Source organism: Rissa tridactyla, chromosome 20, assembly GCF_028500815.1.
Source record: "Rissa tridactyla isolate bRisTri1 chromosome 20, bRisTri1.patW.cur.20221130, whole genome shotgun sequence".
Classification (NCBI taxonomy): Eukaryota; Metazoa; Chordata; class Aves; order Charadriiformes; family Laridae; genus Rissa; species Rissa tridactyla.
In genome coordinates, this window is record NC_071485.1 from 909,101 (window position 1) to 930,537 (window position 21,437).

General features: G+C 61.4%; 3 protein-coding genes and 1 long non-coding RNA gene across 14 annotated transcripts; 2 read left to right on the top strand and 2 right to left on the bottom strand.

Annotated features, from left to right (window-relative positions):
- Positions 1 to 643: 643 nt before the first annotated feature.
- Positions 644 to 8,865, bottom strand: ELMOD3 (ELMO domain containing 3). 10 transcript variants are annotated; one of them, XM_054225118.1, is made up of 11 exons: positions 8,702 to 8,865; positions 8,457 to 8,534; positions 8,192 to 8,261; positions 7,800 to 7,862; positions 7,359 to 7,498; positions 7,063 to 7,186; positions 6,098 to 6,298; positions 3,876 to 4,006; positions 3,247 to 3,323; positions 2,978 to 3,105; positions 644 to 2,216 (listed from the first exon to the last, which is right to left on the bottom strand). In XM_054225118.1, the coding sequence occupies exons 2-11, from the start codon at positions 8,529 to 8,531 to the stop codon at positions 2,035 to 2,037; spliced, it is 1,191 nt and encodes a 396-aa protein (XP_054081093.1). In that variant the 5' UTR covers positions 8,532 to 8,534; positions 8,702 to 8,865; the 3' UTR covers positions 644 to 2,034. The 10 variants fall into 10 exon arrangements, 9 of the variants coding, with proteins under 9 accessions (XP_054081093.1, XP_054081094.1, XP_054081091.1 ...); XM_054225119.1 differs by having other exon boundaries at positions 8,691 to 8,761; XM_054225116.1 differs by lacking the exon at positions 8,702 to 8,865 and having other exon boundaries at positions 6,176 to 6,298; positions 7,407 to 7,498; positions 8,457 to 8,684.
- Positions 8,866 to 9,626: 761 nt separating this feature from the next.
- On the top strand, positions 9,627 to 17,254 carry RETSAT (retinol saturase). 2 transcript variants are annotated; one of them, XM_054225111.1, is made up of 11 exons: positions 9,627 to 9,835; positions 10,383 to 10,565; positions 11,253 to 11,494; positions 12,123 to 12,324; positions 12,878 to 13,075; positions 13,174 to 13,293; positions 14,056 to 14,194; positions 14,368 to 14,477; positions 14,771 to 14,937; positions 15,307 to 15,466; positions 15,929 to 17,254. In XM_054225111.1, the coding sequence occupies exons 1-11, from the start codon at positions 9,646 to 9,648 to the stop codon at positions 16,072 to 16,074; spliced, it is 1,857 nt and encodes a 618-aa protein (XP_054081086.1). In that variant the 5' UTR covers positions 9,627 to 9,645; the 3' UTR covers positions 16,075 to 17,254. The 2 variants fall into 2 exon arrangements, with proteins under 2 accessions (XP_054081086.1, XP_054081087.1); XM_054225112.1 differs by lacking the exon at positions 10,383 to 10,565.
- Positions 17,255 to 18,061: 807 nt separating this feature from the next.
- On the top strand, positions 18,062 to 20,854 carry LOC128900042 (caspase-7-like). Its single transcript, XM_054180743.1, has 4 exons — positions 18,062 to 18,278; positions 18,408 to 18,580; positions 20,371 to 20,500; positions 20,607 to 20,854. The coding sequence occupies exons 1-4, from the start codon at positions 18,077 to 18,079 to the stop codon at positions 20,852 to 20,854; spliced, it is 753 nt and encodes a 250-aa protein (XP_054036718.1). The 5' UTR covers positions 18,062 to 18,076.
- On the bottom strand, positions 18,592 to 21,366 carry LOC128900043 (uncharacterized). The gene is made up of 3 exons (XR_008463194.1): positions 21,273 to 21,366; positions 20,795 to 20,903; positions 18,592 to 19,868 (listed from the first exon to the last, which is right to left on the bottom strand). It is a non-coding gene; the product is annotated as an uncharacterized LOC128900043 (long non-coding RNA).
- Between the last annotated feature and the right edge of the window lie 71 nt (positions 21,367 to 21,437).

A 21,437-nucleotide genomic window follows, 5' to 3' on the forward strand; every position in this document is an offset into this window, starting at 1 on the left:
TGCATCCCTTTGCCGGCACCGACATCCGCCCCCCAGCACCCGCATCCCCCCCCCTCCTCTGGCACCCGCGTCCCTTCCCCAGCACCTCTGTTTCCCCCCGGCCCCCCCATCCCTCCCTGGTACCCGCATCCCTTCCCCAGCACCCGCATCCTCCCCGACCTCCACATCCCTCCCCGGTACCTGCATCCCCTCCCCAGCACCCACCTCCCTCCCTCCCTCCCTGGGACCCCCCTTCCCTCCCTGGGACCCACATCCGCCTCTGGTTCGGGTGCCCCTGCCCTGGCACCTCCATCCCCTCTCCAGCACCCACATCCCCCCAGACCTCCACATCCCTCCCCGTGTCCTCCCTGGCACCCCCATCCCTCCCTCCCTCCCTCAGCACCCCCATCCTTCCCAGTACTCACATCCCTACCCCGCACCCCCATCCCTCCCAGCACCCACATCCCCCCGACAGTACCCGTGTCCCCCCCAGCACCTCATCCCTCCCCAGATCCCCGGCCCCGCTTCCCGTTTCACCACCTCCCCGCGCCCCTCATCCCCCCACATCACCCCCACGGTGCTTTTCAGCCCCGTCCCCCCCCTCCTCCAGCCGACTCACAGAGGTATTCAGGATTAGGAGAGAAAAAAAACCCCAACACCAGGCTCCTTTTTGCCCATTTATTAGTTTGTTGGTTTTTTTTTCAGCTGGGGGACACATTTTCCACCCTGCTGCTGGGAAAGCAATCGCCGTTCCAGGAGGATAACAGCACCCGGGAGCTGTCAGCGATGAACCGCTCTGTTATCCCACCGGCTCCCCACGTCTCCTGTTCAAACACACCTTTTTATCTCCAGATCCAGGTGCTTTTTCCCCCCCACACACTATTTTGTGGGCTGAAGATGCTTTTGGATCATTTTTAAGCCCCTACTGGAGGCTGGCGTCAGGCACGGAGCACCCGCTGCTGCTCCCAGCTTGTCCCTGGGCGGCGATTCGGATTTCACCAAGGGGGAAACTGAGGCAGGGAGGGCCGGGAAGGAGGGAGCCTGTTGGGAAACGGCACCTCGGGAACCTGCGAGCCAAAGCCTGGTCTCCTCTAAACCCAGGTTTCCCTGATCCCAAGCAGCTGCTCCCGCAGAGGCGGAGGCTGGCAGGGATTTTTCCTCCCCTTCTCAGTGCTCCCGGCGCCGTGCGGCAGGATCCCACCCTGGTTTCTCTCCTCTGGAGCAGGTTTTCCACCACTGAGCCCCAAATCGGCCTCCCAGGGGCCGGGCAGACCCTGCTTCGCCCTTCCCCACTCTCCCCCACCAGCACGAACCCCCCCTTCACCCAGCCGCACAAACCAGATCCAAATCCAAGGCCAAAAGTCATCGCTAACACCGGGAAAAGCACTTTTTCCTCCCTTTAATGACCTATTTAGGTGCTGCCGCACCACTAGTGCCCCGGGGGAGTTCAGGGGGGGCTCCCCAAACCTGCCCTGCCCCAGCTTTGTTGGTGGGGACGACGACGACTCTGCTCATGCTCTTACCCCGCACCAAGGTGCTGCAGCCCGAAGCCAGGGGTTTTACACCCTCCCGGCTGCCGACAGAGCCGTGATTCCATTTGGGAGCCCCATCACTGAGCTCCAGCTCCACCTGGAGCATCACTAACCTTTCCTGTCCGGGGTAAAGGCAGACAGGGCCACGGATTCGAGAGAGACAGACGGACCAGCCCAAGCCTGAGGTCTGCGGCTCAAAAAACCCACGTTTGCCTCCTCCGCTCCATAGGATTCTTGCCTGGAGAGCGGTGAATCCCACGGATCGCTCCCGCAGCACCCAGCAGTGCCGGCACCGCAGGGAAGGACCAGGACAACTTTTCTGGGGATTTAGGGCAAAAAAAAAATCTACCCTCGGCAGCGTCCCAGGCTCCAAACCACTCTCAGCTCAGTCCCAGACCCTTCTCAGGGCAGCGGCCACCTCCCATCGCTCTCTGGCTACCACCTCGGCCTTGACGGCCCTTCCCGGGCGTTCCCCGGGAGCCGAGCGGCAAGCGGAGCTCCCCGCGGCACGTCTCCCTCCCCGTCAGATCAGCCGAGCTTCTCCTTCCAGCTCAACCCGCGGGTCGCAAACGCCAGTGAAGTCCATCTCGTCGCCGGGGGCAGGGGACGGGCGCAGGAGGCCGTCGGCCGCAGGGCCGCGGTTCACGTAGGCCTCCAGGGACTTCAGGAGTTGCTTCGGCTTCTTTTTGGCAGAGAACTCCAGCTCTGGAGAGGTCAGAGGGAAACGTGTGAGGACAGAGAGCAAGGTGGGGACGGCGTCGGGCACGCAGCGCGCTCCCAGGATAAGGTTTCGACCTGTGTATTATTTCTGGTAAAATCCCCTTGGGAAAGGGCACGATTATGTTTTGCTTGGGATGAAAGAGCGCAAAGAGCTCCTCACCGAACCCCCCGGCATCGGCCGGAGCTCCCCGTGATCCCACCGGGAGGGAAAGCCCGGGGAAGGGGGATGAAAGCAGAGCCTGACGGCGACAGCTGGACCCCGCTTTCAGAGGGAGCCATTAGCGCGGCGCAGCGAGCGGCTCTGCTGACATCAGTCTCCCCAGGAGTAAATAACCTGGCTGGGCAATTTAGTGCTCGCTGAGAAAAGCGACTCCGCTTACACCCTGTGCTACAAACAGGGCTTACGCAACCGCACGGGGCAGCCAGAAACGTCCCTGTTTGTCACCTGCCTCGAGCCACCGGGACACGGCAGCCCGCTGGACTCACCGGGTGCTTCCACGGGTGCTCATTTTTAAGATTTGAGATGCAAAACGGGGGAAAAAAAAACCTGCCCCGCACGGCACTTGGATCATTGAAAGTCTTGGTGCGAAGGTTAAACGATGAACGATTGGGGCTTTCTGGGCGTTAAGCCCTTGGGGTTGGGCTCAGCAGGAGACGGACGGGCTGAGAACACACCGGATTTCTCCTCTGGGCCTGGGGTTATTGTCCTCGGCTGGGAAAGGAGGGGAAAGCGCGGGGAAACAAACCCTTGAGGAGGAAACCGGAGTCAGCGATGGTCTTGTGCTGCCATTTCCAGAGGCGGTAGAGCTGCAGGAAGGCCGCCGCATACAGGTCGTTCAGCACGGCGATGACCTGCTGCCGGCGGTTGCACTCCCTGGAAGGGGCAGAGACGGGCTCAGCTGCCGGGGAGCGACCCCCACTCCGGGGAACCAGCCGTGGACTCCGTTTGAGACCCCAAACCCACCAGAATTTCATCCAGCCCAGCTCCAGGGCTGTCGGTCGCTCCGGATCTCACCTGGAGAGACATTCCTCCCTCAGGGCCTGGATGACGATGCGGGTGATGTTCACGGACATGATGCAGAAGGGGAAATTCTGCAAGAGACCGAGCGTCACGGCAGCCTGGACACCACCTCCCGCCTTGTTACTCTGCGTCCCTGCAGCCCCGAACCCGGGGGGTCCACGTGGCAGGATAACGGTACTACGGATACGGGCTTAGCGGGGCACGGTGGGTCAAGCTGAGCTTATATGTAGGCTTAAACCCGACCACATCCAGGAGTAAAATGCCAAATTTCAGGAGAAAGGCTCCGCTCACTCCCGTTTTCACACTGCGCTGCCCTTCACCCGCTTCTCCAGCTCTTTTAACCTGCACAAATTCCACCTCCAACCCAGGATCCTAGTAGCAAATCCCTGATCTCCATCAGGACGCTAAAAATCTCATTCCCAGCACAAAGCCAACGCCTGGAGTTTGGTTCCGACCTTTGAGCAGCTCTTTGGGGACTGCCTTCCTCCCTTCCCCAGCGCGAGGGGGATCAAGCAGCGAAAGAAAAATCAAGCCCTTATGCCGAAGGGAAGTTTTTCGTGCTTCCCTTTCCCCGAGCAGGGGAACCACTGCAGGGAGCAAGCAAAGAAGCGGGAAGGACGTGCCTGGGTTTCATGCCGGGATAGCTTGAAAATCTCGTGAGCTAGTGGCAGCGTCTGAGCGTCCATGACGAAGTAGAGCAACTGCATCAGGCCCAGCATCCCCGTCCCGCGCAGGTCAGTCCCAGGATCCGCACCTGGAAGGGCGGGACAGCCCGGTGAAGCGAGGGACAGCCCAGAGCTTCTCTCCGGTCACCTCTGCGCTTCCACGGGCTGCTTATACCCTGTCACTGCATTTCAAGAGCGGAGGAACCCCAGGAAGCCACATCCTGAGGGAAAGCTTTTGGGGAACTTCCCTAAGCGGAGCCAAATGGGTGCTGTAGCCTCTTTCACGCGGATATTAACAAGCCCTCGCTCTCCTCCCCGCGCACCCATTCCCACACCTTCTCCAGGGATGGGCCGGGGCAATCCCCAGCACAAGTACAGGTTGGGCCGAGAACGGCTGGAGAGCGGCCCTGAGGGGAAGGACTTGGGGGCGTTGGTGGGCGAGAAGCTCAACACGAGCCGGCAACGTGTGCTGGCAGCCCAGAAACACCCCCCGCAGCCTGGGCTGCATCCCCAGCAGCGTGGGCAGGGGGGTGAGGGGGGGATTCTGCCCCTCTGCTCCGCTCGGGGGAGACCCCCCTGCAGCGCTGCCTCCAGCGCTGGGGACATCGGGAGGACACGGAGCTGTTGGAGCGGGGCCAGAGGAGGCCCCGGAGATGCTGGGAGGGCTGGAGCCCCTCTGCTGTGGGGACAGGCTGAGAGAGCTGGGGGGGGTCAGCCTGGAGAAGAGAAGGCTCCGGGGAGACCTTCCAGCCCCTTCCAGTCCCTAAAGGGGCTCCAGGAAAGCTGGGGAGGGACTCTGGATCAGGGAGGGGAGCCACGGGACGAGGGGGAAGGGTTTTACACTGAGAGAGGGGAGATTTAATTAGATATTAGGAGGAAATTGTTTGCTGTGAGGGTGGTGAGCCCCTGGCCCAGGTTGCCCAGAGAAGCTGTGGCTGCCCCATCCCTGGAGGGGTTCAAGGCCAGGTTGGACGGGGCTTGGAGCAACCTGGGCTGGTGGGAGGTGTCCCTGCCCGGGGCAGGGGGTGGCACTGGGGGGGCTTTAAGGTCCCTTCCAACACAAACCATTCTGTGATTTTATGAATGAGTAGTTTTAAGTTCTACCCACCCCAGGGCACATTTCGCTGCTAAACTAACACTTAAAACCAGTCGTGTACGCGTCAGGATGGAGGAGCGGGAGCCATTCCCCTCCTGTCAAGGGTTTTAGGCTTTATTAAAACCCGGCCTATTTAACTCACAAGTCAACCAGCCTGAAAACTCCTGTGCGGCCGCTCGTGACAGCTTTAATCACGCTGTTTTTCTCCCACAGCCGAGGCTGAAAGCAACCTGCGACACAACCTTAGTGACAGAGCCCTGACCTGCGCTTCGTTAATAAACGAAGATTATAAACATCTCCAGAGACGGCTCATTAGCCGCAGAGATCGCTTGCTAATGAAGAGCATTAATGGCCTGGGCAAAGTGGTTACGCTGCGCCAGCTGGACACGGGCAACCGTGGCAGCAGGTATTGGTGCTGTCTGGCCAGCCAGTCCAGATGTTGCACTGGTCGTGACATCTGGCTAGGGCAGCGACAGATCTGCTGCAACACCAGGGCTCAGGATCGGGGCCGGTTCTGTAATATCGGAATCAACGATCAGGGTGAGGGGCTCAGGCGCACCCTCGGTGAGTCTGCAGGCCCCACCAAGTTGAGGGGGACGAGTGTTGATCTGAGGCCCCACCTCAAACATCGTGTTCAATTTTGGGCTCCCCACTCCAACACAGACATCGAGGCGCTGGAGCGTGTCCAGAGAAGGGCAACGGAGCTGGTGAGGGGTCGGGAGCACGAGTCTGGTGAAAAGCGGCTGAGGGAGCTGAATAGGACAAGAGGGGACGGCCCCAAGTTGCGCCAGGGGAAGGTTAGATTGGATATTAGGGAAACATTCCTCATGGAAAGGGTTGTCACGCATTGGAAGAGGCTGCCCAGGGGAGTGGTGGAGTCGCCATCCCTGGAGGGATTTAAAAGGCGGGCAGACGCGGTGCTGAGGGATGCGGGTTAGTGGCGGGCTTGGCAGCGCTGCGTTAACGGTTGGAGTCAATGATCTTAAGGGTCTTTTCCAGCTTCAATGACTCTATGAAACAGCAGCGGCTACGTGGCGGGAGAGGGAATGAGGACCAAACCCTTTGCGCTGCCTCTGGATCCCACCTCCGGAGCAGGGAATGGGACCAGCAGGATCCCTCTCGGCAAAGGTTTGCCCCAGAGGTCTCTCTCCCCCTGCCCTACCTTGAAAGCCAAGCTCTTCCCAATGCGCCCCGTAGCGTGGGCAGCCCAGCCTGGAGCGGGTCAGCTTCTTGTAAATGGTCTGCAGGATTCTCATGTGCACCCTCTCGTTATCATCCAAACCACCTGGGGGAGAGAAAACACCCCTCAGCATCCCCGCCCCGCTGGCCTCAAGTGCCAGCACAGAGACACGGTGGGGGAAGAAGCCACCACCCACTGCAGGGTAAAGCCAGAGTCTGGCTGGAAATGGAATCCCGCAGCCGAGAATGGCTTATGGTGACAAGGAGAATGTCCTGGCTGCATTTATCCTGCTGGAGGGGAGAAGGGAAAGAGAGGAAAATCTCTTAGAGGTGCAGAAACACAAATAATACAACCGCGTGTTGCATGAGCGTGGGGGTAATTAGTAATTCTGGCATCACGTGAAGTTTTGCTGGCTGAAGTAGCGCTGGCTGGGGAACCACCACCAAAGCCAGGCGAGGACTTTCCATGTGTTCAGCGTGTGCAATCCACCACAGGACAGCCAGACACGACACACACCGCGCCAAGGCACCGGGAGGACTCAGGTCTTGTTTGTTTTGGTCACAAAATGAGGAGCGGGAAGGGCTGCGGAGCCGTGGAGCGCCCACCTGGTGCCATGTCACGGTGTACACGTGGAACACCTACTGTGGCACCACAGGGAGGTATGGGGAAATCCATCGCTCCTCCCCAAAAGTGAGCACATCTGCAGCAAAGGAGACGGCGACACATCCTCTGAGATAAGTGGCTGCCATGGGACAAAGGGGCAGAGACCCCACTACAGCCCTGGCCCGCCTCGAGTTGCTTGCCACGAAGCTGTGACGATAAAGGTGATGCTGGCCAGGCCAGTGGCTCGCACGGAGGGGAACACTCACACTGCGCCATGGCCAGAGCCAGCTCCCGCTCTCCCTGCAGTTGCGGCTGGAGCCGGGGAGGGCCGAAGAGGAAGTGAACCAGAGCAGCCAGGCCTTGCCTGCGCACCGTCGCCTGGACCTTCTTCTGTAGAGGAGAAAACACGCAAAGACACGATGAGGGCCAGTCCCTCCGGCAATCGGGCAGAGGAAAAACCCACAGGCGAGCCGGGAGGGACAGAATCACACAAAGAGCCAAGCCGAGGGAAGGCGGAAGGGAAAGAGGGGAGTGCCGTGCTTCTCCCGCCTCACCTACTTACTAAAACTACCCCCCGAGAGAGGGCCAGAGCGCAGGGCCCTGCCCGTACCCTGCACTCGGAGAGGTCGGCTGTCTGGAAGTACTGCAGTGCTTCATTGAAGGAGATCGGGGGTGCGGCACTGGCCAACGTCCCCCAGAGCCCTGCAGGGAGGCAGAGAATGGCGTTAGCCCCCCCCCGCATGAGCCCTTGTCCCTCTGCTCCGGCTTCCCGGAGCCAAAACGAGTTCCCACCTCAGGCCAGAACGGCCATTCTGGTGCAGGGAGCTCGCTCCCAGCTTCCATCAGGGCAGGAAGGCGAAGACCTGGGGAGCTGGGGGAAGGCAGCGGGTTTCCTGCCCCCTCCCTCTCCCTCCAGACCTTCAGCACTTTCCCCAGCTCTCCCCCCACAAAAAAAAATGCCCCCCAGCTGCATGGCCCCCTGCTCCTGCTCTCTGGGCCGTACCTGACTGGATCTCTTCCACAGCCTCCCATTCCTCCTGGGCTCGCCGCAGCTCCTCGCTGATCTCTGCCAAAAGAAAGGCACACTGGAGGTTAGGGCTGGCTGGGAGACCTGGAGGGGTGCGGAGGGCTCTTCGCTCCCTTCCCCTCAGGACAACTCAGGGCAGGATTTGCCCTTCTCTAGGGAAAATCCCCGACTGGAGCATCCCTGAGACCCCGCGAGGTTCCTCCTTGGCAAGCGTGGGACAAAGCGAGGCAAAGGCTTCGCCAGGCCGGAGCCTGGAAGCTTTGTCCGTGAGACCAACGCTGGGTTCCCCGGGCTCCCTTCGAGCTCCCCGGGCGTTTCCCCACCGGGAGACACCGGGATCAATAGGAGGGACGCAGAGAAAAGCTCACCAGCGCCCGCCGGCTGCCCCGCTTCCCGCACCAGAGCCTGCAGGAGGCCGTTCTGCCTCAGAGCCGAGATCTGAGCGGGGACAGAGAGAGACACAGCCATCAGTCCCCCGAAGAGACCCCAAAACCCAACGGCTCCGCAGGGCGGGGACCCCAAAACCCCGAGCTCTTCCCTCAGGGAGCCACCCCCCTCCTCTGCCCGGGCCCGGGCGGGCGGGCGAGCGGCTCAGCCCGCTCGGGAGGGGCAGGGCGCGGGCCGGACACGCACGGGGCGGGACTTGCCGGGCGGGGGGAATCGCTGCCGCTCCTCGGGCCGCTCCGAACCCCCGGCGCCTCCGCTCATGCCCTGCGGGGAAGAACGCGGCCTCCCCGCCCCCCACCGGCGGGGGCCGCGGCGGAACCTCAGGCGGCGGGGCCGGGTGGCCCTGGGGGGGGGAAGACACCCCTCAGGGTCCCCCTGCAGCCCCCGGTACCCCGCCATCAACCCCCGCCGCCCTCTCACCCCGCGCCCACCGGAAGCGGCGGCGAGACCTCCCCGCCCGCCCGTCGCTGCCGGCTCCGCAGTGCGCAGGCGCGGCCGCGGTGCACGCCGGGAGATGTAGTCCGCCCCCCCTCCCGCACAGCACTACAGCGCCCGGCATGCACCGCGGGGGAGGACGGCGGCGCGGGAGGGTCAAACGGCGCGGAACGCAGTCGGGGCGGGCAGTGGGGACAGTGCCCGCTACCTGCTCCCAGTGCCGGCTCCCAGTGTCCACCATCAACTCCCAGCGCTCCGTACCAGCTCCCAGCTCCACTTCCCAGGGCCGGTACCGGTTCCCAGTGCTCGGTGCCAGCTCCCAGTGCCCAGTGCCAGCTCCCAGTGCCCTGTGTCACCTCCTAGTACTCCATACCAGCGCCCAGTGCCGGCTCCCAGTGCTCCTCATCACCTCACAGTGCTCCATACCAGTTCCCACTGCCCAGTGTCACCTCCCAGTGCTCGGTGCCAGCTCCCAGTGCCCAGTGCCAGATCCCAGTGCCCTCTGTCACCTCCCAGTACTCCATACCAGCTCCCAGTGCCGGCTCCCAGGGGCCGGTACCAGTTCCCACTGCCCAGTGTCACCTCCCAGTGCTCGGTGCCAGCTCCCAGCGCCCGGTGCCAGCTCCCAGTACCCGGTGTCACCCGCCAGTGTCATCTCCCAGCGCTCCGCGTCACCTCCAGGTGTCATCTCCCAGTGCCTCGTGTCATCTCCCAGTAGCCGGTGTCACCTCCCAGCGGCCGGTAGCAGCTTCCAGTAGCAGCTCTCAGCGCCCAGTAGCGGTTCCCGGTGCTCGGTACCAACCCCCAGCGCCCAGTGCCGGCCCCCAGCCCCGGTGTCCCCCCGTGTCCCTCCCAGGCCCGCTCCCGCCCCCCCGGTGCCGCCCGTTCGGGCGGGGCGGAGCGGAGCCGCTGGTCGGCACCGGCAGTCGGGCTGGGCGCCATGTGGCTGTATGAGCTGCTATTCCTCCTCCTCCTCCTCCTCCTCGTCCTCCTTCTCCTCCTCCTCCTCCTCCTGCTCCGGCTGCTGCGGGTCGCGGGGGGCGGCCCCAGCCCCTTCGCCGCCGACGCCCGCCGCCCCCCGGCCCCGCTGGTCACCGACAAGGCTGCCCGCAGGACGGTCGTCAAGACAGGTACGGGGCTCTGCCCCCCCGGGAGCCCCCCGCCCCTGCCCGCGCCGGGGGGACATCGCCCACCGGGGTGGCATTAACCCCCCCCCGGGTGGCATCGCCCAGCGCGGTGGCATCACCCGCTGGCACAGCATCTCCCCCCGGCGTGGCGTCGCCCGGTGAGGTGGCATCACCCCCCGGGGCGGCATCTCCCCCAAGAACAGCATCCCCCCCGGGGCTGTAGGACCCCCCGATTGGCATCACCTCCCCGGTGTGGCACCGCCTGGTGAGGTGGCAGCACCCCCTGGAGCGGCATTAACCCCCCAGGGTGGCATCGCCCCCGGGGCTGTATGAACCCCCCAGGGTGGCATCACCCCCGGGGTGGCGTCTCCCCCTGGTGTGGCATCGCCCAGCGAGGTGGCATCACCTCCTGGGGCAGCGTCACCCCCCAGGGTGGCATCACACCCCCCTGCGAGGTTTCAGGGTCACCGCAGGTACCATGCACCCGCTCGGGGGGTGCCCCATGCCCCCCGCTGAGGATGCCCTCCCCTTCCCCCCCCCCTTTCCCCAGTTTTCTCAGCAGACAAAGTCCCCGCGGGGCTGGATGCCATCGTGGTGGGCAGCGGCATCGGGGGCCTGGCGGCCGCGGCACTGCTGGCCAAGGCGGGCAAGCGGGTGCTGGTGCTGGAGCAGCACGGCAAGCTGGGGGGCTGCTGCCACACCTTCACCGAGAAGGGCTTTGAGTTCGACACTGGTACGGCCCCCTCCACCTTTGGGCTCCCGAATCCCCCCTGAGATCCTTGTGGGGGGGGCTCAGCTGCAGGGTGGGGGGATCTGGGGGGTGCCCGTGGTGGGAATCGCCCCCAAAACACCGGCGGGGACCTGGCGTGGGCGTCCACAGCACCCGCCCCGCGTTATACAAGCACTTTTTCTGCGTGATATCACACAGCCTCCCTTGCCCCAAATCCTCCTGCCAAAGGATGAGGCGCTGCCTTGGAAAAACACCAAAGCCCTGTAAAATTCCCCCTAATCCAGCTCAAATCCAATGAAATTCTCTGTACCCATCTCAGCCCCTACAGAATTCCGTGTTCGGGGGATGTCACCTCAGGGCATGTTTCCCTCAGCAAACTCCATCCAGCAAGACAAAGTCCAGCTCTGTCCGTCCCTTCATCCCTTGAGCTGGGCACGATTAATTATTGACACGATGGAGAAAGGCAAAACATCAATGTGTAACAAAATTCCCAAAAGCTGCTTAAAATCCCGGCAGCAGGCGCTCGGTTTTCCCTTCGCCCCGGGAAGGGCGGGGAGGGGGGGGGTGGATGTTTCTCAGCTTTTCCCTTTCCCCTCCACACGGGGGGTCCTGCGCATCCCAGGGGTACGCGATGGGGTGTAAAAATAAAGGGAAGAAACCCCCCAAATAAACGAGGAGTCTTTCCTGCAGGTATTCACTATGTGGGGCAGATGCAGGAGGGCTCCGTCATGCGTTTCGTGGTGGATCAGCTGACGGAAGGGCAGCTGCAGTGGGCTCGGCTGCCGGCCGCCTACGACGCCGTGGTTTTGGGGGAGCCCGGCCGCGGCAGGACCTACCGCATCTATGGCGGGGAGAAGGAATATTTCCAAGCCTTGAAGGAGCAGTTTCCCGGCGAGGAGGCCGCGATTGATGAGTTCGAGCGGCTGGTGAAGGTAGAGGAGGCTTCGCCTTCGCCCCCCCGGGATTAATTTTTTTACGGCTCTGGCCCCTCCGCAGGGAGGGAAAACTCCCCGCCCCGACACCCGGACACTGGGCGACTGCAAGGAATAACTGGGCGACTGCAAGGAATAACGGCCTTGCACAACCCGCACCAAAAGTGGTGGGAAACACGTCAAAAAAATCTCCCTTTTCTGCCTCAAAAAAACGCCGTCGCACCCGGAGCTTTAACCCCGCTTCCCGGCGGATGCTCCTGGATGTGCTGGGGAGCCCCGACATCCCCCCCGCAGGCGCCGGGGGATGATGCTGTGGGACCTCCCAGCCGGTGGGGCGATCGCAATGATTATCAAACCGGGATAAATTAACATTTATTATGCAAAGATTGGGGGCCCCCACCAGAGGGGAGAGTTTTTCTTGGAGGGGGGGGGGATGGGGTGGGGGGCAAGCGCTCCCCTTGCCCACAGCTCCCCAGGACGCGGCGCTGAAGACGCTGCCACCCCTTTCCCGCTCCCCGGGAGTGAGTTTAAGGGGAAAAAAAGCTGCTTTCGACCATCTCTCGGGCCCACCCCGGGGCTGTCCGCCCTCCCGGCGGCAGGTGCTCACGGAGCGCGTCCCCCCCCGCAGAGCGTGGGCCGAGGGATGGTGCTGGTGGGGATCCTGAAGATGCTGCCGCGGGCGCTGGTCACCGCGCTGTGCCGCTCGGGGCTGCTGCCCCGGCTCAGCGCCTTCTGCCGGTTGGCTTCCCGCAGCCTGAAGGAGGTGGTGGAAGGTCTCACCGCCGACCCCGAGCTCCGCGCCGTCTTCAGCTACATCTTCCCCACCTACGGTAAGTGGGCAGGAGCCTCCGGAGGTGGCGTTAAACCCTTTAGAGGCAAAAAAAAAAAAAAATTAAACAACCACCCAAGAAAAGCCTTTTTTCTCTCGCCTTCATGGCTGTCGCGGGTTGGGGGCAAGGGAGGCGGTACACAGGGGTGCTCTGCCAGCACCCTCGGCCCCGGGCCAGCGGCCGCTTGTCCCCGTGTCCCCCTTCATCCCTGTCCCTCCGCCTCCTTGGGCTCTGCGACGCGGCAGCATCGCTCCTACGCCAGGGAACGTCCCCCCTCGCTGGCACCCACCGCCCCGGCCTTGCCGTACCCCTCCCACCCGCCCCCAGGATTCGCTCCCAGCCCCCACGACTCGCCCGGTGCAGCCCGAGTACCAAAGAGCCGCCGGGACCACCCACGCCCGACATCCTCCCGGCTCCTCCGGGTACCAACGACCCTTCCGTCCTGCCTTACAGCACCGCATCCAGCCAAGGACAGGGCACTCCTTGTCCTAAAAACTTCAGGAAAAGCCACAAACGCACGTTTTGGCACAAACGGCCCCTTTTTTTTTTTCAGGTGTGGTCCCCTCCAAAGCCAGCTTCACCATGCACAGCATCCTGGTGAACCACTTCCTCCACGGCGCGTGGTACCCCAAAGGGGGAGCCGGGGAAATCGCCTTCCACACCATCCCCGTTATCCGGAAAACCGGAGGCAACGTGCTGGGAAAGGCACCGGTGCAGAGGATCCTGCTGGACTCGCAGGGCAAAGCCTGCGGTGAGCGCTGGCATGAGACGGGGCACACACGGCTGCTCCCTGCCACCGCGGGGCTTTTCACGGGCGCCGTTCCTCCCCACCTCGCCTTTCCCTTCCAGGCGTGAGCGTCAAGAAAGGCCAAGATGTGGTGAACATCTTCGCTCCCGTCATCATTTCGGACGCCGGGATCTTCAACACCTATGAGCGGCTCCTGCCGGCGGAGGTGCAGGCGCTGCCTGGTAAAACAGCGGCGTTGGGTTTCTTTGGGGCTACGGCATTAGCCTCCGCAAGCCACATCAGAAAGCGGCTCCTTTGTAATTAATTATTTCTTAGACAAAACCCTGTCATTCGTTCCGTGGCATTCAGAACACCATCCCTGGCCACACATTTCTTCGCAGGGTTTTTAATCAAGCCTAAATTAATTTGCCAAACCCAACCATACCGTTGGCAAAGCTGGGCCTTGCTGCTCGGTTTCCCTAAAAACCGCAGAGTAGTGCCCCGAAACTTGTGAAAGTTGGTGAAACATCCGCTTAGAGTTGGGTGTAGCGCTGCCACAAAATCTTCTTGCTGCTTTGGAAGGAGCATGGTTGGGTGGAAGTGGGCACGGTTGGGCGGGAAGGGGGATGCGGTTGGGTGGAAGCTTTCTGCGCAATGATACGGCCCTGGTCTACAACCACTCCACGTTTGCGGAGCAGGAGCACATTTGAATCCAAGGAGGTCATTAAATACAGCAAAAGCTCCAGCCGCGGGTCCCCTAAACCATCCCCTGTAGGAAATGGCAGCGTCGCTGCAATCCTTACAGTCCGCAGGAGCTGCTGAACCACCCCCTGGGCGCACATGGGACATTTCGGGATAAATTCCGTCATTCCGTGAAGTCCGTTTGACAAGTCAACAGGGGAGCAATGAAGATACGAGTGGGGCTGCTTCTGGGAGAAACCACTTCTCCATAGCTGAGGATCCCTGAAAATACTAATTTTCCCCTTCTTCCCTCCTTATTGCAGAGATCCAGTCTCAGCTTCGCATAGCGGCACACGGCGAAGGGGGTTTCACCGTCTTCGTGGGTCTTAACGGCTCAAGGGAAGAGCTGGGGCTGGAGGCCACCAACTACTTCATGTACCCAGGAAATGACCTGGATGAAATGTAGGTTTGGCTTCACCTTAGGTGTGCTTCGTTAAGCATAAGGAGATGAATTCCTGGGGGGTGACTCAGAAAATGCTCTTGGCTCTCCTCACTGCATGGGCATTCGGCCATAACAAATATTCAGGGAAAGGTTTTCACCCAAAACCACCTCAAAGCCTCGCATCTCTCTGCAGAGCGAATCGCTACCTGACCTCTTCCAGGGAAGAAGCCGCCAAGAACATCCCTCTCCTGTTTGTCACCTGCCCGTCGGCCAAGGACCCCACCTGGGAAATGAGGCATCCAGGTAATGGCTGAAGCCCAACCACGCGCGTTTGGGAGTGGCTTGAAAACTCTTGCTGGGGTTTGGTTTGTTTGATGACAGCAAATGGGGAGTTGCTCCTAAAATAGCCATGGTGAAAGCTGCTGAGCAGGTTGCTCGTGGAAAGCGGTCTTCAAGATAACTGGATGAAGGATACAGGACCACAAAGACCTGGGGACATCCCAGGTGTTTGCACAGGGAGGGTTGGGTTTGCGGCAGCGAAATGGTGGCGTGAAGGTGGGCAGAGGGACAATGGCCCCAACCTTGTCCTGCTGCAGGTAAATCCACAATGGCCATCGTGACCTTTGCCAAATACGAGTGGTTTGAGGAGTGGAAGGACAAGCAGGTCAATAAGCGGGGAGACGATTACGAGGAGTTGAAGAAGACCTTTGTAGACGCCATCATGCAGGCTGTCTTCAAGCTCTACCCTCGCATCGAGGACAGGGTGAGAAAACTCGGGGTTCAGGGGTCCTCCATCCTGCAAATGTAGGAGCTGGGTCTGGGTCTGCTTGACATGAGGTCCAGGTGGGCAGCACGGCACCAGCCCATTGCCACTGGCCTCCTGACCATGCATGGTACAAGGCGGGGGGATGATGGAACCAGATGATCTTTAAGGTCCCTTCCAACCCGAACCATTCTGTGATTCTGTGATGGTCCTCAAGGACCATTCTGGGACCAAACTCGGCCAGAACCACCACCCAGGGGTCTGCAAGCAAACCCGTCCCCCAAGAAAATAGCTTTTTGGGGCACAAGGAGACCCCCCACAGCACCACGCCTGACCCACGCGGACCACGTTGTCCCCTTGTCCCCCCAGATCGAGTATATCTCCGGGGGAACGCCCCTCACCAACCAGCACTACATCGCCAGCCACAAGGGGGAGATCTATGGCATGGACCACAGCATCGCCCGCATGCAAGTCGAAGCCATCGCCACCATGAGGGCGCAGACGGCCATCCCCAACCTCTACCTGACAGGTACCACCACATTCTCAGATGAGGACACCTCTGGGCAAGCAGGGCATGGGGGGGAAAAACCTTCAGTCCTTCAATGAAACATGGGGACAAGCCACTGCTGGGCCACGGGGCGATGCGAGAGCTGCTGGAGCACGTCAAAACGCAGCTGCCTGGTCCCAACAGGGGGAGGAGGAGGGGCCTGTGCCTCTTCCAGCTCCTGGACATGGTTTCCCTGCCCAACACTGATTTATTGTAGCTGGGCGGGATGAGGCCCTTTCCCTGCTGGGGAGAAGGAAGGGTGCAAACAGGGAGGGGTTTTGTGGGTTCAAACCCAAGGGATGGCATGGGGGCGGCTGGAAGGTGGGGAGCATGTTTGGGATGGTGATGTTCAGAAGAGCATTGGTGGTCAGCTGGGGACGGAGAGCATGGTCTGTTCAGGGGGGACCACGGCCGCCACCATCGTCGCCTCCCTCTCTCTTCCAGGGCAGGATGTGTGTGTAGGGGGCTTCATGGGAGCCCTGCAAGGAGCCCTCATCTGCACCAGCGCTGTCCTCAAGCGCAATCTCTACGTCGACGTGGCGCAGCTGAAAAGGCGCACGGAGGCCACCAACTCTAAGAAGAGGGAGTAACGCTTGCCATCCCGCTGGCCAGGACCTCCCTTTCCCCCCCAGCCCACCAGATCACCCCCGGTGCCCTCTTTTCAGCTGTCAATCGCCCATAGCGCATCCTCTCTAATGCAAAACCAAAGGATTACATCCCAGGAAGATGCCGTTCCTAATTTCCAGCCAGCTTGCCTTAGACATTACCCACCGAGAGCTCACCTGCTTCCACCGCAACGCGTGAGTAAAAGCCAGCGCTGATCCCTGACCGCCCTTTGGAGGCCAAACCCCTTCTCCCGGTGCTGGGAAGAGGGGCTCCAAGAGCTGCCACGTGCACAGTGGCCACGAGAGAAGTCAAGGCAACCCAAAAAAACCCAGGTCACACCAGAAGGCAAGACCCAACGTATTCTACCAGCGACACCCAAGGGTCACAATCCCCACCGGTGTCTGAGACCCGTGTGGGCCATCAGAAGAGCATCAACCTTCCCCTGCAGCCCCCAGACCCGCTGGGTCAAGGGGAGCAAGCCCCCCAGGGATGATTTTCCCCATTGAGGTGGCAGCTTTGGTGCCCAGTTGGGCTCCTTAAGCTCCACGTGGGACTCGGCAGCCCCAGGGGCTACAGAGGTGGCACCTCCCTGAGATGAGACCACGCATGGGCTTGGCCATGCAGCGTCGGGCAGGTTTGGCAAACCCCTGCCAGCCACCGGACGGGCATCAGCTGCGTTAAGCGAGGGAGAGTCATGCCAGCCCGAGCCCCATCACCGCGTTTTAACGAAGGCGCCCGGGAGAGGCTCACGCGCACGGTCCTTTGGGAAGGAGCTGCTCCCGGTCACCGGGGCGGTGGGATAAGCAGGTGCTTCTGGCACATCACAGCCAGGTGCGAAGGGTGGATTACCTTAAGCCAGGCTATTTAAGAGCAGGTGGATTCATTTAAGCAAAGCTACTTAAAAACAACGGTGCTTTGCCAGCTGCGGCAAAGTGCTTCTGAAGTCCTGCCTTGTAGTGGCCGGGCTGGCGTGCTCCGCCGCCGGTATTTCGGTGCTGCTCTACCCCTCCGCATCGCCCGGAGACATGTGACGGTGCAAACCCCGCTCCTTTGAGCAACAAAACAAGTCTAGCCTTTCTGTCTGCCGGGAAAAGCTCGGGAACCCGATCAAAGCCCCTCTCCGAATGGGAAGGGAAGCGCGTGAGACTGGGAATAAATGAAATAATAAGCAGTATCTCGTGATTTGCACCTCGTGATGTGGGATCAGCAGGGCTGGGGTGAGAACGGTGCTTTTTGGCACTGCAGGTCGGCGGGTTTGGGAAAGGAAGGGGAGAGGGGGGTGCAGTTGAGACCCCCTCCCGGGGAGCGTCTGGCTGGGGGCTCATCCTGTACCAGCACAGACGGCTTTTGGGGAGGGATAATGGCAGACGTGCCGTAACTGGGTAGCCCAAGCCGGGTAAGGCTGGCCGGGAGCGGGCAGGGTCAGGCAATGAGCAACACTGGCCAAAAAGCCCCACCGGGGAAGCTGGAAGGGGCGGTTTTTCCCTGCGACTAGCGATGGGGAGCAGGAGCTGCCTGGCTTTTGGGGGAAACCAAGACTTGGAGAAGGGCAGGGAGGAATCACCCCGGCTGCTCCCGGTGCTTCCCACCACGCAGGAGTGTCCATCCCCCAACCCTCCCCAACCCTTGGAGAAAAAATTCCTCTTTTTTTATTTCCCCTCCCCATATATGCCCCATAAGCTCCGGGCCAGACGGTGCCAGCCCAGCCCTCCTGCAGCCAGCGATGGCCGCTGGCCCTGGGGGCGAGCCATGGCCCTCTCCCTGCCCCCCGTGACTCACGCCCATGTGCCACCACGCTCCCTCGGCAGGTGACAGGCCACCTCTTCTGCCTTGTCCTTGACGATCAGCCGCGCCGGCGCTGAGTCAGCCGGGATCCGCTCCCCTGGACTTCCCGAAGGAGCGCGCACACGGCAGAGACCAGCCAGAGCTCCCCGCCGGCGCAGTGGGGGTTTGGAGGCCACCGACGGCCCGAGGGGACACCTCAGCATGTCCCAGCCGAGGCAAAGCCGGGCTCTCGTCATCGTCAACACCGATTTCTGCGGCAGCGACGGCGACATTGTGCTTGGGACCCGGAGGGGAGCCAGGCGGGAAGCGGAGCAGCTTTCCAAAACGCTCTCACGGCTCAACTACCAGGTGGAGCTGATGCACAACAAGACCGCCAAGGAGATAGAAGAGCTTTACCAGCAAGGTAGGCGTCCCCCTGCCAGCCCCGAACCCCCTCCTCGTCTCCCCCCAGCCCCCGGCCGTCTCCCACTTCCCACCCCTGGGACGCCCGGAGTCGACGCGGGACGGCAGCGGCGTGGCCGTGTCGCTGCAGAGTGCGGCCGCGAGCACGGCGACTACTTCGTGAGCATCATCTCCAGCCACGGAGAGCAGGGGGTCATCTTCGGTTGTGACTCGGAGCCGGTTAAACTGACCCGCGTATTCCAGATTTTATCCTCAAAGGAGTGCCCGGTGCTCACCAAAATCCCCAAGATCTTCTTTATCCAGGTAATGGGATGATAATTTGATCCCCTTTTTGCTAAATTGGCGCAGGATTAGACTGGCAGAAGCTTGGGGGGTTGGACTAGATGGTCTCCAGAGGTCCCTTCCAACCCTATGATTCTATGAAGCTTAAGGTCGCTGCCGGGATAAGTCTGTTTTAATTGTGGAGCTCGATCCTTTCGTCACTCCCCAGCTTCCCACCACAACCCTCCATCCCTCTTTTTTCTTGCTTTCGCTGATTTTGAGGTGTCTTTGCTCACTGCAAGTCTCTCATCGCCCCTACACGCGTCCCTCCTTTGGGAAACGGCCCCGGTCTTTTCCCGGTGTCTCCAGCCAGGAACATTTCTCCCGGTGCTTTGCACCCTCTGGACGACCTGGGCTGAAACCCAATTGTTTGCCCCGATCTGTGACACTGCTGGGATCAAACATTCCTCCCAGACACCACTGGGATGGAGACGAATCGGTAAAAGCTGCCTTCAAACCCCATCACCGCAACGTTTGTGCACAGCAGGCTCCCGGGGGAGGGCTGGGAGAAGCCCAGCTGTGAACTGGTGATGGAGGAAGGAAAAAAAAAAAAAAAAGAAAAAAAAAAAAGACAAAAAAAGCAGCTCAGAGGGAGAGTTTGAACATGCCCCCGCGGGAAAGGAGCCTGGAAATACGCCTTAATGCTGATCCGACAGGCGGGATCAGCAAACAAATCATCCAGCGACCGGACGGATAGCAGCAGATAGCGCGAGCTCTGCAAACACGCGTTCAGCTGAAAGCCCGTATAAATCACTCGGGGCATTCGTTTCCTTCGGGTAAAGGGCTTGGCTGCTGTTCAGGGAGCAGTGACAGCTGGGGACGTCCCCCAGGCAGGCCAACAAATGGGCACCTCGATCCGCGGGCAAAGCTTGCACTCGCGCTGACGAACGTTGGCCTCCGTAGAGCAAACTCCGCAGGGCTGAGGGTGCCCGGAGCCCGGGCAGGAAGCAAAGGGCTGGGCACCTCGGCGTCACCGCGGCTCTCGGGTCCCCGCCGCTGCCGGTGGCCTCCGTCCACCTCTCGGTGCTGGGGCGTCGCAGGCGTCTCGTCCCCAGCGAGGATTTACCGCCGGCGTTTGGTGGGGGGTTTGCCGCGGGAGAGGTGGGGGGAGTATCCCCTCGCCCCCTCTAACGCTGGGAGATGTCCACCGCTCCGGCTGGTCCCAAACCCACACCTCCCAGCTGAGGTGGCTCCAGGTAGGGGTGAGACGGGCCCTCAGAGCTCTAGTCCCTCTCCAGCGCCATCCCAACACCAGCCCGGCACTCCGTCCCTGCGAGAAAGACCAAACATAGAACCAAGGACCGTGCCGAACTGGTCTGCCCCCGGGCTGCACTCCAAGGGGAATCTTTCCTGGCGCTTTCCCAGTGGACTCTCGCGTTTCCAGGCGGATTTCTGGGTTTGCACGGGCAGCACAATGTTTACCAGGGAGGGGAGGGGTGAATGCAAAGAGAAGGGGAACCAGGCTGACGAGAAACGTGCAGGGAAGAGAGAAAGGGAGCCCCAGATCCGGGCTCGTCGGGAGGAGAGGCTCGGCGAAGCTGAGAGTGAGAAGGGAGGAGGATGCTCAAGGGATGAGATGGGAAGAAGGGGACGGAGACGGGAGAGGAACCGTGTGGGGCTGTAGGACTGGGGGAGCGGGAGGGGATGGGATGGAGGGGCTACAGGTCCGCACGGAGCTCCCAGAGCCCGCAGCGCCTTTGGGCCGGCCCCGGGAACGGGCAGAAGGGAGAGCGCAAAGCCGGGGAAGCTCACGACGGCCGCTCTGCCCACAGGCTTGCCGGGGGGGAGAATTCGACCAGGGGGTGGTGGTGGAGTGCGACAGCGGGGAGCCCGAGCCAGACGGCTTCTCAGACTACCTCTCCATCCCTCCCCAAACCGCCGTCATGTTCGCCTGCAGCCCAGGTAAGGGACAGCCCCTGGCGCACCGGTGACGCTTCCTCTCGGCAGTGCCGCCATGGCCGCCTGCGGCACGGCCAGTGTCACGCTCTCCTTCCTTTGCGCTCCACAGGCTACGTGGCCTTCCTCAACGTCTTCGGCTCCATGTTCCTCCAGGCCCTGCTCAAGGCGCTGGAGGGAGAGGAACGTCACCTGGCCCTCAACCGCCTCATGACCCGCATTAACTGGGAGGTGGCCTTCCGCTGCCAGGCCAGGGGCACCTACCAGGGGTGCAAGGAGATGCCCTGCTTCGTCACCAACCTGCTGCAGGAGGTCTTCCCCTTCTCGGCGCCCATCGCGGAGGGGGCGGACGGTGTTTGAGAGCCGCTGGCTCTGCTGGAGGAGCAGCACCTTGGCTGCAAGGAGTCCCCTGTCACGCGTGGAAAAAAAAAAAAGGACAAAGTGACAAGAAAACCAGCAGAAAACCCCTCTGGAAAGGTGACGGGCTCAACCCGGCACATGCCAGAGCTACCCAGGAGAAGATTTTTAACAAGGCAAGTGCAGCAAAATCTTCCCACGGGACCAGAAAGATGCGATTTGAGCCCAGGACGGTGCAGCAACACTCAAACACCCCGCGGCACCCCCCCCGTGCCACCGTCACCTCCGGCTCCTGAGGGGGACGTACACCCGCGTCTCCCCCTGATTTTCTTCCACGAAAGGGCTCCAACCTTGCAAACACAATCGCGCCCCTTTCGGTCGTTTTTGTTTTTTTTTTTTTTTTTTATTAATCTAAACAAACCTGCAGAAGCCGCGGGCTTTTGTCCTACCGAGGCAAAGCTGACGTGTTTACCCGGCTGCTGCCCTACCCAGAACGAAAACACCGCGGCCCTGCCGGAAGGATCACCGCACGGTTGAGCTGTTTGCTCACGGGGCCTGTTTAAGAATTCAAGGCTTTAAAAAAATA